Source organism: Myxocyprinus asiaticus, chromosome 3, assembly GCF_019703515.2.
Source record: "Myxocyprinus asiaticus isolate MX2 ecotype Aquarium Trade chromosome 3, UBuf_Myxa_2, whole genome shotgun sequence".
Classification (NCBI taxonomy): Eukaryota; Metazoa; Chordata; class Actinopteri; order Cypriniformes; family Catostomidae; genus Myxocyprinus; species Myxocyprinus asiaticus.
The window spans coordinates 33,401,391-33,417,880 of NC_059346.1; the positions used below are offsets into that span (position 1 = coordinate 33,401,391).

At 37.3% G+C, this 16,490-nt stretch overlaps 2 protein-coding genes across 2 annotated transcripts; one reads left to right on the plus strand and one right to left on the minus strand.

Moving 5' to 3' along the window:
- The first annotated feature begins 2,462 nt into the window (after positions 1-2,462).
- Positions 2,463-4,268, plus strand: apoa1a (apolipoprotein A-Ia). The gene is made up of 4 exons (XM_051679073.1): positions 2,463-2,522; positions 2,749-2,799; positions 3,060-3,204; positions 3,471-4,268. The coding sequence occupies exons 2-4, from the start codon at positions 2,757-2,759 to the stop codon at positions 4,069-4,071; spliced, it is 789 nt and encodes a 262-aa protein (XP_051535033.1). The 5' UTR covers positions 2,463-2,522; positions 2,749-2,756; the 3' UTR covers positions 4,072-4,268.
- A 194-nt stretch (positions 4,269-4,462) lies between these two features.
- Positions 4,463-15,886, minus strand: rnf214 (ring finger protein 214). Its single transcript, XM_051678554.1, has 15 exons — positions 15,244-15,886; positions 15,001-15,157; positions 14,847-14,906; positions 14,465-14,605; positions 14,104-14,237; positions 13,315-13,383; positions 13,126-13,222; positions 12,934-13,022; positions 12,540-12,627; positions 12,361-12,456; positions 11,075-11,589; positions 9,291-9,408; positions 6,015-6,164; positions 5,759-5,851; positions 4,463-5,662 (listed from the first exon to the last, which is right to left on the minus strand). Exons 1-15 carry the CDS (start codon positions 15,300-15,302, stop codon positions 5,600-5,602), a joined length of 1,929 nt encoding a protein of 642 aa, XP_051534514.1. The 5' UTR covers positions 15,303-15,886; the 3' UTR covers positions 4,463-5,599.
- Positions 15,887-16,490: the final 604 nt, after the last annotated feature.

The window sequence follows — 16,490 nt, forward strand, 5'->3', positions numbered from 1 at the left end:
TGTAAATTACTAAATATATAAATAAATATATAGGCTACATTTAAACTTATATAATTCATATATTTGAGTGCTCTTAACTTTAACAAGCTGAATATTTTCTGCAATTTCAGTCATGTTGTCAATGTCAGACTCAGCAGTAATGTACACAAAAGTCTGAAAATCATTGTGCAACTTTTAGAATGGTTGTGGTTTATTACTTACAGAATGATTTTAGTTTAAGTACACTACACATCATACTACATCATTTCCCTTTTTTTAATGTAATTTATCATTTCATCATATATTGTTATTAACCATTTTTGTTTCAATGAGAGAGATGTCAAGATGCTAAATGTGGGCTAACTCTGCAAATCAGTTCATGTTTTTGCTCTGAGTGGATTATGTATATTTTTATGGGTTCTGATATGACAGAAAAAATGGGTTGCATGTACAAGCAGAGACAATGATAAGTGACTTACTGCTGATGATGACATGGGCCCACATGGAAGACCTTTTCTGCTGATACAGGCGTAAGCCATCTAGATAACCTCGTCCTTTAACCAAAGAAAGTTCTGTATGTTACCATATAGTGCTCAGAACCTGCTGACCCTCTCTGTTTGCTTGCCCCTTTGAGATGAGGATTGTTAAATTGATTGTGAAGCCTGAAAATTTAGATCATGAGACTTAAAGCAAACCATGCTGAGGTCAATAAAAACATTACAAATAGAACTGACCAAAATGTCTTAGGCCTATTACTTTGCTAATCATTACATTGGGACGGTATCTGAACATAGACAAAGATCATGCATCAGTTTAAAAGACCTATACTTTCTCTGCCAAAAGATTTAAGTTTTAAAATTAAGTGTTAATTCAGGTGTTGCCCATTTTTTTTATCTCTTCGTTGTTTGCAGTATATTTAGGTCCAGCACTTTAAAAGGAGGATAGGCTAGTTTGAACCTTAACTGGGCCTTTGTGGGCCAATCCAAAACAAATTCTTAGATATGAAATAATGTTTAGGTCATTTATTATAACACAGCCACTCAAATATTTCTATGATTTATTTCATTGTTTATATTTGTTTAACAAAATAAACATAAATACTTCACTTAATAAATACTTAATAAATCCTCATATATTAAACAGAAATCTGTAGTATCATGTTTCCTGAGGATAGTTTAGTAATCAACAGATTTTTCTTCTGTTTTCAATCAAAATGCCACTCAGCCTAAGACAATCAAGACAAACTTCAGGGAATTTTTAGAATGTGAATTGTCGAGTTAATCAATGACCACTGACTAGTGATGCCTTTGTTTGGTTGGCAGTTGATAAGATGGGATTTAGGGCAGGAGGAAAAGGAGGTGGAGATCAAGGTTTGCTACACGTTGCCAAATGTTTTGAGATAACCTCACAGTCTTGTCATGATTTCACACAACAGTTTATGACAGTGAGATGTAATCACATGCTTTTGCTGTGTTGACTAAGATGATCAGACTGCTTAATCGCAAACCCACAAATGCTTAAATCACTACTCTGAGCAGATAGCACCAATAAATATTGTAATAATTTGCTATATCTTTACTTATTTGCTTTTGTGTTTTAATTTTTACAGTAACACTTTACAGTAAGTTTTCAGTTTTCAAGTTTTAATTCTATAAGTTTTTTTTTTACAGCATTTATTGATATTTTTTAATGTTAGTTAGTAAAAACACAATTGTTCATTTTTAGTTCATTTTAGCATTAACTAATGTTAACATATGCAACTTATGATTTTAAAAATGTATTACTAGATGTTGAAATTAACATGAACCAAGATTAATAAATTCTGTAAAAGTTAATTGTTCAAAAGTTAATAAATTCATTGTTACTTCATGTTAATTAATGTTGTTAACTAATGTTAACAAATGGAACCAAACTGTAGTGTTACCATTTTTACTTTGTGTGAATTTAAAATTTCCTGCTCTTTAGTCGTAATGTTGGAGGGTATCTAAATGTTGTCTTACAGAATAGATAAGCTTGTCCTTACATTCTTTCCCCATTGATAGTCAGTATGAACTATTGCATATGGAAGGAGTCATTTTGGACTGGCAAATACAACTAAAAGAATTATTGTGGATGACACATTTTAAGAATGTTTGTACATTAACATACCATATGCAGTGTGTAATTATGGAAATGCTGTAGACATATGGTTCACCAGCTCATATAATACAGATTTAGCATAACGTCTTGTGAAATGCTTTCATATAATTCAAGTGACAATGAAAATATTTTATCTGACAGAAAGTATTTACATGTAATTTGTGCTTTGGAAGACTGACAGAGAATGTGTATGTGAATATGAGTACACTGATGTGTCTACATGCAGTTTGTTTGAGTGTTTTATCCTGACAGATATCTTAAAGCCTTCCCTGATTGCACTTACCCTTTGAACCTCTGATATGCAGGAGGACAGGGTTCTAACTCCACAGACACATGGTGCCTCCCCAATATAAGCCCGTTGGCCCTGCTGTTCGGCCTCAGACACTCAGAGCAGCACCACTCAGGTAAGAGCTCAAACCAGCAGGAGAGTAGAGGAAGAGTGAAGGAATTAGAAAGAACAACAATCAAGGGAAGAGGAAAGAGGGCATAAGTAAAGACAGGAATAGATGGGGAAATAGAAAGATGAAAAGAGGACAACGAAAAAGACAGCAGAAAAGAATGATACAAGAAAAGACACAGTTGTGCATAACACAAGATTTCTCCTTTGCAAATAATTGTTTTCTCTTTCAGGCTTAACCATGAAATTTGTGGCTATTGCACTGACTCTCCTCCTGGTTGTGGGTAAGTAACTTTTTTATAGTACTTTGTTAAAAAAAAAGTACTATTTTATGTAGTACTTTAAGTTGCTGAGAGCGTAACTTTTCAAGTTTACCTTCCTAAAAACACATGAAGTTGACACATTTTGTTAATGCTTTGGTGTTCTCTGGTGACAATTTGAAAATGTGGATTCACACAATCACAACGACTTTAGGTACTTAGTCTTTGTTGTGCTACCTTTATAGTTTCTGAAATGTAGTGTCTTTTCCTGTGTGTCTTCTCAGATTCCCAGGCCCGCTTCCTGCAGGCTGATGCTCCCTCCCAGCTGGAGCACTACAAGTCAGTAGCCTTGGTGTACCTGACCCAGGTCAAGGAACAGGCTCAGAAGACTCTCGACCACTTGGACGGAACCGAGTATGAGCACTACAAGTAAGAGACAATTCTGATCATCATAACCTCCAAAGAACTCAACTATATGTTCTCCTTGCCTTGTACTCTTCCTCGTCTTAATCTTCTCTGTGTGTTTTCTTTTATCTTAAGTCACTTGCCTTTCAGTTCAATCATTCTTTAAACTGTTGACTCAGATTCTTTTGCCACATTTGTTCTCCAGTTTTAACAGCAGCTGTATAATGTGTTTGATTGTTACATTTCACAAATGTTAAATTCTCTTCATCTTCTTGTTTCTCTCTCTTCAGGCTAAAACTCTCAGAGAGTTTGACCAAACTGCAGGACTATGCCCAAACCTCCTCCCAGGCTCTGACCCCCTACGCAGAGACCTTCTCTAACCAGTTCTCGGAGACCACCAAACAGCTGCACGAGCGCATCATGACTGATGTTGAAGACCTCCGTTCCAAGCTGGAGCCCCACCGTGCTGAGCTGCACAAGATTCTGCAAAAGCACATGGAGGAATACCGTGAGAAGCTGGAGCCCTTCTTCCAAGATTACGTGACCTTGAACCGTGAAAATGCAGAGCAACTGCGTGCCAAGCTGCAGCCCATAATCGATGAGATGAGGCAGAAGATCGAGACCAACGTTGAAGAGACCAAGTCTAAGCTGATGCCCATGGTTGAGGCTGTGCGCACCAAGCTGACCGAACGTCTGGAGGATCTGAGGACCATGGCCGCCCCCTATGCTGAGGAATACAAGGAGCAGCTTGTGAAGGCTGTTGAGGAGGCCAGGGAGAAGATCGCTCCACACACCCAGGACCTGAACGCTCGCTTTGAGCCCTACATGGAGGAGTTGAAGGTCAAGTTTGCACAGTGGTATGAAACCATCTCAAAGTCCATCCAGGCATAAAAAGTGCACAACAAGGACTTTGCGCACATAAATACCCGCAAGCAAGAACAGCAAAGCACAGACATTCTTAGTGGATTGTAAGAGTGTTTGGCAGGGGAAAGAGTAATGGTGCAAGGCTTGTTTGTTAAATGTTCATTGTGTTGTTAAATAAAATCTTCTGTGACATAATGCAAAATAAAATCCACATAAAGACTAAATTCCCTGAGTCAATGTGTTCTTCCACTGAGGTACTCTAAAACTGGTAATGGTGTATGATAGTTTAAATATTGAACATTTATGTTCATTTATTTACATCTCATAAAGAATTAAATTTTAACATTGATTTAAAAAAAAAGGGTTAGGGTTAGGGTTCTGTTGATCCTTTAAAAAAATAAATAAATAAATAAAATAGTGTGGTAAAGTCTGAAAGAAACATTTTATTCTGTGCTGGAGTTTGTACATTCAGTATGTTGTAACATGGCCTTCATAAAAAGCATAATCTGTTATATAGTACACTTCAGGGTATGTTCAGAAATCTTTGGAATAATATTAAATACTGGAGAAAAGTACAATTCATACTGAAATATTTCCACAAATTTGAAAAATAATAATAAAAAAGTATAATTACACATTGTCTTCACAGAAATAGTTAACTGACCAGAAACAAATTATTTTTGACAATAAACATATTGAGACTTACAGAATTACAAAAGCTTGGCTTACCCAAATAGTTTACCCAAAAATGAAAATTATTTCATTATTTAATCACCCTCATGTCATTCCAACCTGATATGACTTTATTTCTTCTGCGAAACACCAAAGGATATATTTTTTGGGTACATTTTGCTAATGTGTATACAATAGCAGCTGATAGTGACTGACTTTAAAATTAAAAAAGCACCCTAACGTGTCATAAAAGAAGTTCATGCAGCTTTTGTTTCATATTCCAAGTCTTCTGAAGGCATACGATAACTTTGTATGATTAATGGACTGAAATTTAAGTCGTTATTCACTCTCAAATCAAATAAAGGACCAATTCATATCTCATGTAAACAGAGCCGAAATCAAATATGGGGAAACATCAATAACACCATACCTCATTGAGGTCATCAAACCAATGAGGTTTGATATTACTGATGTGTCACCATATTTGATTTGGGCTCTGTATATATGAGTTGATCAATAATTTGATTTAGGACTGAATAATTACTTAAATTTCAGTCTATTCATCATACAAAGTGACTGTATGCCTTCAGAAGACTTGAAATAGCATGCACAGGTCGCATGGACTACTTCTTTGTCACGCTTTGTAAAGCTTTAAAGTGAGTCACTATCAAACTACTAAAGTATGGAAATCAAAAATTGTGGCATTCAAACATTCTAAATACCTTTTTGTGTTCTGATATGGGTTTGGAACTACATAAGGGTAAAAAAAGTAAACAGTTTTCATTTGTGGGTGAACTATTCCTTTAATATGATCATTTCTACTTCATTTTCTGCAGGTATTGGCTCAAGTATGACTGTGATTGTTTTCTGGCTAAGTCAGTCCTCATTTGGATGGACAGAAAGGACAGGAGTTATTCTTGCTGGTCTTTAGCCAAACACTGACGCACTAAAGAAAAGGAATTAGAGCAAAACAATTTTTAGTACACAAGGGACAAGGGAATAATGTGCCTTAAATATATTTTTGTGAATGCTACACACTCACATCTTTATGCATCATATGGGAGCAGTTTGTGTTGTACTGGCTTCCAGCATCTACAGGATTCTGGCACATCAAACAAAATCTACGGGCAGGGGACTAAAAGAGAGAGCGAGAGATAAAGAGTGTCATCTCAGTATCTCAAAAACATATCTCCTATTACTAAATGACAGACAGATTGTACATTTAAAATATAGTTCAGAGTGAGTAGCCTAATGTGATTTGAGAAAAGAGATGAGTTAAGTTATAAGTTGATTTCTACCTGTGGGGGTCTTGTGTGAAAGACCTGGGCGACAGGGGCACGGAAATGAGGCCGCATGTGATGCACTGGCTGGGCTATTGGACGCTGAATTGGGCCAACTGAACCAGGAAAGGCTCTGGCTCCAGATGGAGGTGCTATAGGGCCTGGTGGCTGAAACAGCAGATATAGATATAAATTATATGAACAATGCTTTTGGAAAGTTAAAAGTACATGGGTACCAAGTCGATACTAAAACAAAAATAAGAAATATAACAATACTAGTCTTGAGTAGCGACTCAGTGCGGTACTGCTGCACTGTCTGACTGGCATCAAACGCTTATATTGGTATGTAAAATACCAGTCTTATGTAAACACAGTTGATTTGTCTTGAGAGAATGTAAATGGGCAGGACAAAAATGTCCAATTTGTGGATCTGTACAATAGGCCATACAGAGTAAATATTAATCAAACAACTATAGCCCCTTTCCCACCTAGATTCTTGGTACTCCCCAAGATGGACTTTCTGGAAGGACAACTTTTTAGAGGAACTACATTTCGGAAGAGACTTTTCCTTCTTGTATTCACACTACAAAATACCCCCTGTGATGACAAAGTTGAAGTCAGATGTTTACACACACCTTAGACAAAAACATTTAAACTCACAATTCCTTACATTTAATCGTAGAAAACATTCCTTGTTTTAGGTCAGTTAGGATCACTATTTTAAGAATGTGAAATGTCAGAATAATAGTAGAGAGAATGATTTATTTCAGCTTTTATTTCTTTCATCACATTCCCAGTGGGTCAGAAGTTTACACACACTTTGTTAGTATTTGGTAGCATTGCCTTTATATTGTTTAACTTGGGTCAAACTTTTTGGGTAGCTTTCCACAAGCTTCTCATAATAAGTTGCTGGAATTTTGGCCCATTCCTTCAGACAGAACTGGTCTAACTGAGTCAGGTTTGTAGGCCTCCTTGCTCATGCTTTTTCAGTTCTGCCCACAAATTTTCTATCAGATTTAGGTCAGGGCTTTGTGATGGCCATTCCAATACCTTGACTATGTTGTCCTTAAGCTATTTTGCCACAACTTTGGATGTATGCTTGGGGTTATTGTCCATTTGGAAGACCCATTTGCGACCGAGCTTTAACTTCCTGGCTGACATCTTGAGATTTTGCTTCAATATATCCACATAATTTTCCTTCCTCGTGATGCTATCTATTTTGTGAAGTGCACCAGTCCCTCCTGCAGCAAAGCACCCTCACGACATGATGCTGCCACCCCCATGCTTCACAGTTGGGATGGTGTTCTTCGGCTTGCAAGCCTCACCCTTTTTTCTCCAAACATAACGATGGTCATTATGGCCAAACAGTTCCATTTTTGTTTCATTAGACCAGAGGACATTTCTCCAAAAAGTAAGATCTTTGTCCCCATGTGCACTTGATGTCGATATAGGACTTGTTTTAATGTGGATATAGATACTTGTCCACATGTTTCCTCCAGCATCTTCACAAGGTCCTTTGCTGTTGTTCTGGGATTGATTTGCACTTTTCACACCAAACTATGTTCATCTCTAGGAGACAGAATGCGTCTCCTTCCTGAACGGTATGATGGCTGCGTGGTCCCATTTTGTTTATATTTGCGTACTATTGTTTGTACAGATAAATGTGGTACCTTCAGGTGCAGGGAAATTGCTCCCAAGGATAAACCAGATTTGTGGAGGTCCACAATTGTTTTTCTGAGGTCTTGACTGATTTCTTTTGATTTTCCCATGATGTCAAGCAAAGAGGCACTGAGTTTGAAGGTAGGCCTTAAAATACATACACAAGTACACCTCCAGTTCAGTACACCTCTTATCAGAAGCTAATTGGCTAATTGTATAAAGGTTTGACATCATTTTCTGGAATTTTCCAAGCTGCTTAAAGGCACAGTTAACTTAGTGTATGTAAACTTCTGACCCATTGGAATTGTGATATAGTCAATTAAAAGTGAAACAATCTGTCTGTAAACAATTGTTGGAAAAATTACTTGTGTCATGCACAAAGTAGATGTCCTAAACGACTTGCCAAAACTATAGTATGCTAATATTAAATCTGTAGAGTGGTTAAAAAATTAGTTTTAATGACTTCAACCTAAGTGCATGTAAACTGTGGGGCCAGGGTAGCTCAGCGAGTATTGATGCTGACTACCACCCCTGGAGTCACGAGTTCGAATCCAGGGCGTGCTGAGTAACTCCAGCCAGATCTCCTAAGCAACCAAATTGGCCCGGTTGCTAGGGAGGGTAGATTCACATGGCGAATTCATCCTATCTTTCAACAACCATGAAAAACTGTGTCCAGGTGTACCTAGGAGAATTGGTGCTGTTTTGAAGGCAAAGGTGGTCAACCGAAATATTGATTTAGATTTTTTTATGTTAACTTGACTTTGTATGATGTTAATTGATAAATGAAAACTATTTATGGCATTATTTTTGAAGACATCCTCACTATGCAACATTTTTCACAAGTGCCTAAAACTTTTGCACAGTACTATATATACATGGGCAGGTCAGTAAGGTACGCAGCAGATTGACAGCAAGCCCAGGAACCCGCTCCGTAGGCACTGACGTCCCACCGCACATCGCACTCCTGTCTCCCGTGTAACATAAGTGAAATGCAGGACTGTAAACATAATGCTCTTAGATGTAAAATCTTGCAGATGTTTTTGTCATATGGTACCTCATTGTACTCAAGCTACTACTAAACTTTACAGTCCTATTTTACAATTTGCATTTGAAAATGTCGTCATCACTGACAGAAGGTCCCACAGCGCATGATTCATATTTCCTTGTCATTCAGACTGAGAGGAAGACAGTGGTTTATGTGTAAACATGCCCTACATGTTAAACCTATCAAACTACCTCTCTGTTGTTTCTTTAATTAACCTTTTGTTTAATTTTTAACCGATAGTATTAGTTGAACAAATTGTTAATGCAGGTTAACCGGATAACCGTGTACATCCCTAGTTTGCAACCAAAAGAAAAAAACACTTCCTGCTCTTAATTTATTTCTTAGTTCTTTATTACTGACTATTTACTTGAAAAATTACTTGAAAAGCAAAGTTTATTTAGTTAAGAAATACTTGAAGGCTACATGCCATTGGCATCAAAATTGGTATTGAAAATCATGAAATTTTACTGGTTTGGTATCAACTACTGATATTTTGGTATCATGACAAACCTATAATGCACAGCATGGGAAAAACAAAAAGATAATAAGGAAGATATAGTGAAAGAAACAGAGAGAATGTATCCTCTCACCAGTCTCTGGTTCTGTGCAAGTCTCTGGGAAACCTGCTGAGTAACATCATCTATTGACATGCCAGCCATTGTACCACGCTCACTCTTGATTTGCTGTAGAACCCTTGTTAACTGATCTCTAATACAGACAGAAACAGAGGTTTGGGAGTGAAATTAATTTCAAAAGCTCTTACTATCCTTTCACAATTAACAAACTAATGATTATCAACAGAATATACTAATATACTAAAATTACACTGGGTGCCAAAAAATATACTGAGTAGAAACTAGGGGTGTGTATCTGTATTTGTAACCATTACTATGACAAAATTATCTGTGTCTGTCTCTGTATTCGGATAGAACCGGATATGGGCGTGGCTTCTCACAAAACTAGCATCTCAAAACTAATTTTAAAATATAACTCTCTTACATTTATAGTTTCTGTATTTAAAATATGCCTCAGATAGGCCTATTTAATTATTATTATTATTAATTATAATAATAAGAAGAAGAATTATTATTATTGAATTATATTATTGATATATTCTTTAATTGTTCTCACCAAATGAAGCTGGATATGTAGGCTACATTAACCATGGAATGTTTTTAGCTTTGGTTTCTCCTGGTATTTTTGAAATATCTGCTGAAAAATAAGTTTAATTTTATGTGCAGTGTGCAAGTATAACAATGTTATTCTGGAGGCACGAGGTGTTAAGCAATTATGAAATGTCAAGCACACATTTTGCAGCAAATATTAAATACAAATAAAAACATTAAAAGAAATGAGAAAAAAATAACTTAAGCCTACAAACAGGTGAAAGCACCGTAAATTTAAATCAGAAAGTTTTATGAGAGACTACACTTGAGGCTTATTTTGTGTGCACATATTTTTACATAATGTGGAGGACATAATTATTTAGTTAAATTACATGTGCACAATTAGCTAAATACAGTGGAATAAATAGCAAGAGTGAGCCTCTTTACATTTCTAGAAGAGAAAAGTATGGAAAATGTGCATGTTTTGTTTTCTCTGCAATCCTCCGTGCATGTGCAGGAATATTCTGAATAGATTTACAAGTATTGAAACCTCTATGGAGCATTTAAACTGTTTGGGAATAACGGCTAAACCATGCAATTACCTTAACTGGTGATGTGGATTTAAATGTGATCAGCTTTAAGAGATGGACAGACGAGCTCCACTATTAAATCATCACTTCTCTGGTCAGGAATTCAACGAGCTCCACTATTAAATCATCACTTCTCTGGTCAGGAATTCAACATCGCGTTCAGGTTGGTTCATGGATCCTTACGTGTGAATTGTGTGCAACAGTTGGTGTTAATGTGTCAACAGACATTTTAAGAAGTGGAAAATGTGTATGATATAGTATCTTAGTTAATGTTACTCTTGACAAGATTGAGATTTCTGAGACGTGCACAATTAACGGAGGCTGAAATGAAGTCAAGAACGTGGCCATCCGATTACATTTACATTTATTCATTTGGCAGACGCTTTTATCCAAAGCGACTTACATAGTGCGCATTTTCGTTCATAAGGTTTACACTGTAGTAATATTGGTTTCCCAGACTCATCATTGCTTTGTAATTTAGGATCTGTTTATTTAAAATATCGCTTAATACCTGTGCTCGTTGGATTATCAGTCTTCTGAATATTTTTTTTATTATTCAAATGAATTTGTTATTCGTTTTGAAGTCATTATTCGTGCCTTTCTGAATAAGGTATTCAGCTTAGGGCACATCCCTAGTAGAGACTAAGCTCATCATTTAACAATTTTTAATCTAAGTACCTTGTGCATTGTGGAAATTGTGAGCCCAGTCTCTCCAGCAGCTTGTCCAGTTTTCCTACCGGTGCAGGATTGGAGGGGAGGGGCTGGGGGGAGGAGTTACGTGTAGATGTGGTCTGCATGAATGTTTGGGGGAGGCGCACTGTGGCTTGGGGATGAAAACTGGCTCCATAATTATTTGGCAATCCCACATAGGGGCCTGCTGAGGCTGGAATGCCCATGAACATCTGTGGTATGGTCTGTGTTTGAGGCAGGCATGTGGGTGGTATGGATATGTAAGGTGCAGATGCATGGGTTGTCATGGTGATATGAGTGTTTGGGACATGTGCATGTGAGCTAACAGGTAGATATGGTGTGTTTTGAGGAGATGGGGCACAAGGCGGGGGTGTGCCAATTTGGGGTGGTGTGGCAGAAGAGTGGATATGGGAATGAACTAAAGGAGGAGTTGCTGTGCTAGCTGGTGGGCCACTGTTGAAAATTGGGTGGGACACAGGAAGTGGATTCAGTATCAACTCGTACTTTAGAAAGAAAAAGATAGAAAAACACATGTCAAATTACTGATACATAACAAAATATAAAATATACACATCACATACTGCAGATCAGTCTACTCATAAATGATACAAAATTAGGATTGGGAAACGAGAACCGGTTCTTATTCAGAACTGGTTCAATTCTTTTTTTTAATATCAAAACCGAATGATTTTCATGATGTTCGGTTCCCTTAACGGTCCTCGAACATGCAAAGTTGGTTTAATCTGCTCAGGACACATTATTTTTCGGAAAAACAAATATATATATTTGGATTGCTGAGAAATGTCATTGACAACCTCATAAATGCTGGTGTGCACATAAGACTGTAAGATATGTAAACAGGTAATATATTTTGTAATAATGTGGTACATTAGCGGTTCGCTTGCAAAATGTAAGCTAACTAAAAAACACACAGAATAAGACATTTCTAATTTCATGATCTAAACTTTTGGTTTTATTCTATTATGTGTAACATATGATTTAAAAGTAATTTAACATCATATTAACAAAGTTATTTCGCCATACATCATAAAAAGATTTTGTAGGATTTCTTCTCAGGCAGTGAATACAGTGCTCATTAATAGTTCTATGAGCCAGTGGAATAAATTTGACGTCTGATGGGGACTCAATTTCACGGGCGGACTAATTTGATCATGACACCGGCTCCAGAGATCTAACATGCTTGCGAGCTGTAATCAATTAATTGATCATTGATCAAATTAAGCAATGCCATATATGAATAAATGGACACTCACTGTAGGCACTGGTGGGAGTGAGGGGAGGGGGATTGAAGGTAAACTGTCCAACTGTTCACCTCTCAGCAAGAGCTGATGGTTTTCATTAAACTTGTCCTGTGAAAGAAAGAGGAAAAAAAAGTGAGACAAGCCTCTTCATCCCTCACCTTTTGTCCACCTATTTTAGCTCCTCTGCTCACCTTCAGTCCTGCCAGACTACTGCGGACCATCGCCACATTCTGCTCCCACTTCTGCCGCTGGTGAAAGAGCTGCTGGGAAGGATTTATTCTGTCCAGAGTAAGTGCAAATTCCAAAGAAATCAAATCATCTTTATGCACAAGAGAAATGTATACGTACTGTACACACCTATCAACACACTAGAGCTTGGTATCGCCAACCACCTCACGATACAATACATATTGCGATACCTATGTCATGATTCAATAAATCAGGTGCATCACAATATCATAACTGGATTTGCGATTGAAAACTGCCCCAAATATATAAGACAGAGACCCCGTGTATCCACGAGAGAGTGAATCATGCAGGTTCAGTTTCAAAGCCACATCATGAGAACAAATTCACACATTATACCTAAGAGAATTAAGATATCTTTCAGCATCTGCAATCCAGTCCTCCACTTGAGAAACTGCAAGCTCTTTCTGCATCTCAAGTGCAGCTATCTGCTCACACAAACACATAAACATACACACAAATACACTGTCAGCTAATAATAATAATAATGAAGTTTGTAGAAGAAATGTGCTGTGAGGATGCAGGGACTACCTCATCCTGAAGAGCTGTCTGATTGGCATGCTCTGCCTGTCTGCAAAGCGTCTCCATTTCCACCCTCAAATCAGCTATTTCCTGCTCCCAGGTCAGCCTTTTACATACAAAAGGACAGAAACAAGATAAAGACAGAGCCAGATCCAGAGACAGTGTATGTGTTTCTTGATTTATGCTTTGAATCATTACTTCTCTTGACTCTGTTCCTCAATCAGCATCTTCAGTTTCCTTTCTGTGTCCTCCAACTCCTGAGCCAGTCTAAAACACACACACACACACACACACACACACACACACACACACACACACACACACAAAGAACTTTTAAATTCAGTGACTCAAACCCATACAGTGTGACATATTCTCAAACAAACCATTCTAATTTGGGCAATTCCACTAAAATGTCAACCGTACCATAGAAAAATGGCAATTTCAATCTTATTTCAATTCATCATGAAGCCTTGATGGGTATTATAACGTAATATATCTCAGAGGTCAAAGTCTAAAGGATTCAAAGCATTTTGAATGGTTTCCCCTCATGATGTAAGTGCTTCTTTCACAACTGTCACGTCTGCAACGAAGAGATGTCACAACCATAACGCTGGTTTTTCCCCATTTATGTGAAAACGACAATGAATAAAAAATATTACATGTTCTAAGGCGTGCCAACCCTTCTAAATGCTGTGGCTATTATTATTTCTGGATTGTGCATTGCAAGTTTTTACAAAGTGTGTGGTCTCCCAAAAACTTGTGTCCATTTTTGTCACATGCGTAACACAAGCTCATTTCACGATCTAAACTGGATAAAAAAAATTGCCCAGAATGAAACTTTTCTGATGTCTGGACTCTATCTGCAAGGGTCTATTATTATACACAAAAACTGTTTGATATACTTGTAATGAGTACTTTATATATGAAGTTAAATTTCACATTTTCACTGAAAATGTCACATCCATAATGCTGGAATTGCCCATTTACCTTGTTTTCTCCTCTTCCATTCGTTCTTTCTCGGCGGTAAGCTCTTGCCGTTTTACCATGAAGTTTTTCCGTGTGGTCTTGCTGCTATTAAGCTCCAGTTTAATTTGTAAGGACTCGATTTTTTCAATAAAACACTGTGTGATAAATAAATAGTAATAATGTCAAAATAATTACATTCCAAATGAAAATGTGGCTTAACAGAATTCCAGGACACAGGACAAAGTATTACCTTTCCCTAATAATAAAATATAGCATCTAGGGTGCGTTCAAGAAAGACAGATTTTAAGCAACTCTGCTGCTACTCAAATCACCTTGTGCAAAAATGTTTATTGATGTAAGGTGTACAGGTGTGAGACTAGACCTGGTACTGATGATTCCAGTCTTCTCTCGTCTTCTTCAGACTGCTGACACTGTGACTGTGCTCATCCTGCTCTACTTCATGCTGCTTCCTGAGAGCCTCATACTGCTGGTTCAACTCAATACTGTCATTTTCTATGGAATGCTAAAGAGACAGAGAGAAAGGTTAAAATATACAGTATATCCACATAACAACAACAAAGTTCCCTAAAAAAGTAAAGAAAGTCCAGGGAATCAAAGTTGAATTGCCCACAAATTCATATTCTCTACATAACATTTGTGATATACATCCCTCTAAAGAATATGAATAACAAGTTTGGCCTGTCCAGCACAACAAGGCTATGTCACACATACACTCTCATTGAGAAAACGTGTTGAGATCTTACCATGTCTGATTCCCAGTCCTCATTTGTGTTTGTTGATCGTTCCTCTGTCAGGTCATCTGACTATGGTAGAGACAACATTGCAACTACATTAAACTACGCTTAGGCCTCGATGATCATCACTGTGAAAAATGTGTCATTAGAAGGTTTTTCAGACCTGAACCGTTTGGCTATGGGTTGCTTTGATGGATGAAAATGTGTCGTTTTGGTGTTCAGCATTTTCTTTTAATACTATTTGGAAGTTCCCCTCAGTGGACCAGAGGCCGGATGATGATCCGCTCCATGGGGAGGAAGCCGGAGGAATCACGGGAACACTGTCAAAAGAGAACAGGAACAGCGGTATTGTTTCACCATTCCAGGAAAACCGTTTAAATTACTCTTTAACGTGTTTTGTACTTACTGAACTAAGTCATCCTCATTTAATGCCAAACTACACTCGCTGTTTATTTCGCTTTCCATTGACAGGCAAACTCAACAGTTTTCCGGTTTAAAACGTAAGCGACCTAGTATTGTGACCTAATATTTATCAGCGACACGCTGATTTTACAACTTTTTTTAAAACTCAAATTAAATGACGAAGAGTATTGCCCAGTGAAATATGAGCGCCAAAAGCAAAGCTAACGACAGAGCACAAAAGCTCAACAAAAAGCTCAAAAATACTCAATGAGCTGCTCATTCGGTCAAATGACTCACAGTACTCACTGTATACTATAACGATGTTTAATATTATTAACAAATAATAATGCAAAAAGGCACAGACGAGAACTGGTGCAACTTTTATGACATCATCCAAACCCGTTTTAATTCCGGGATGTGACGTCACACGCATTTTGATGCGCGTTGCGTTGTCGACTGGCATGCTGTGGTCGAAATCGCTCACTCGTTCACTCGTTCACTATATAGGGGGGTGATGTCGGACACAGCAATTGGACGTCTAGTTTGAATACAAAGAATTTAGGATACAACGGGGCTAAAGCACTCCTTAAGGAAAATGTTTGTTTGTTTGTTTGTTTTTGTTTTTTTTCTGGTCACAAAATGTATCTATATTGAAAACATAAATGTATTTTTATTGAATGTTGATAGAGCAACATCATTTTATGTGAAAAGAAATAATGACTGAAGGTTGTTTTGATGAAAATTATTTTTTTAAAAGGTGGTGAGTGAGCCTTTTACACCATACTTGGGGTGAAACGCCTCCCTGTGGGGTTAAAGTGATATCATGGAACTATAGGGACAATAGTTACAGGGCAAAATTTGTCAACTTAGTCAAACATTTTTGAGACTTTGTTTTTGAGTGTTGCATTGTCGAATAAACTAAAAAGTAAACCAAAACTGATGTTACAATGGATCTATGCTAGAGTGTACTGTTTGATCAGGACTGAATGTAATTCACTGGGACTAAGAGTAGCAGTACTGGATCACATGTGCAATAAGCTCAACAAGTGTACATGACAAATGTATACTTTCTTTTCTGCTTTATTTGATATTTTCCAGATTGTGAAATAACATTTTTTGCTTGGTCATCAGGTTATAGTTACAATTCCTCCCACTGTTATTCTCTGCTTTCTGTTTCTTTGAGACTCAAACTGCATATCCGCATGTATATCCAACCACCCCATCATATATGACAAAACAGATGCTTGGAAA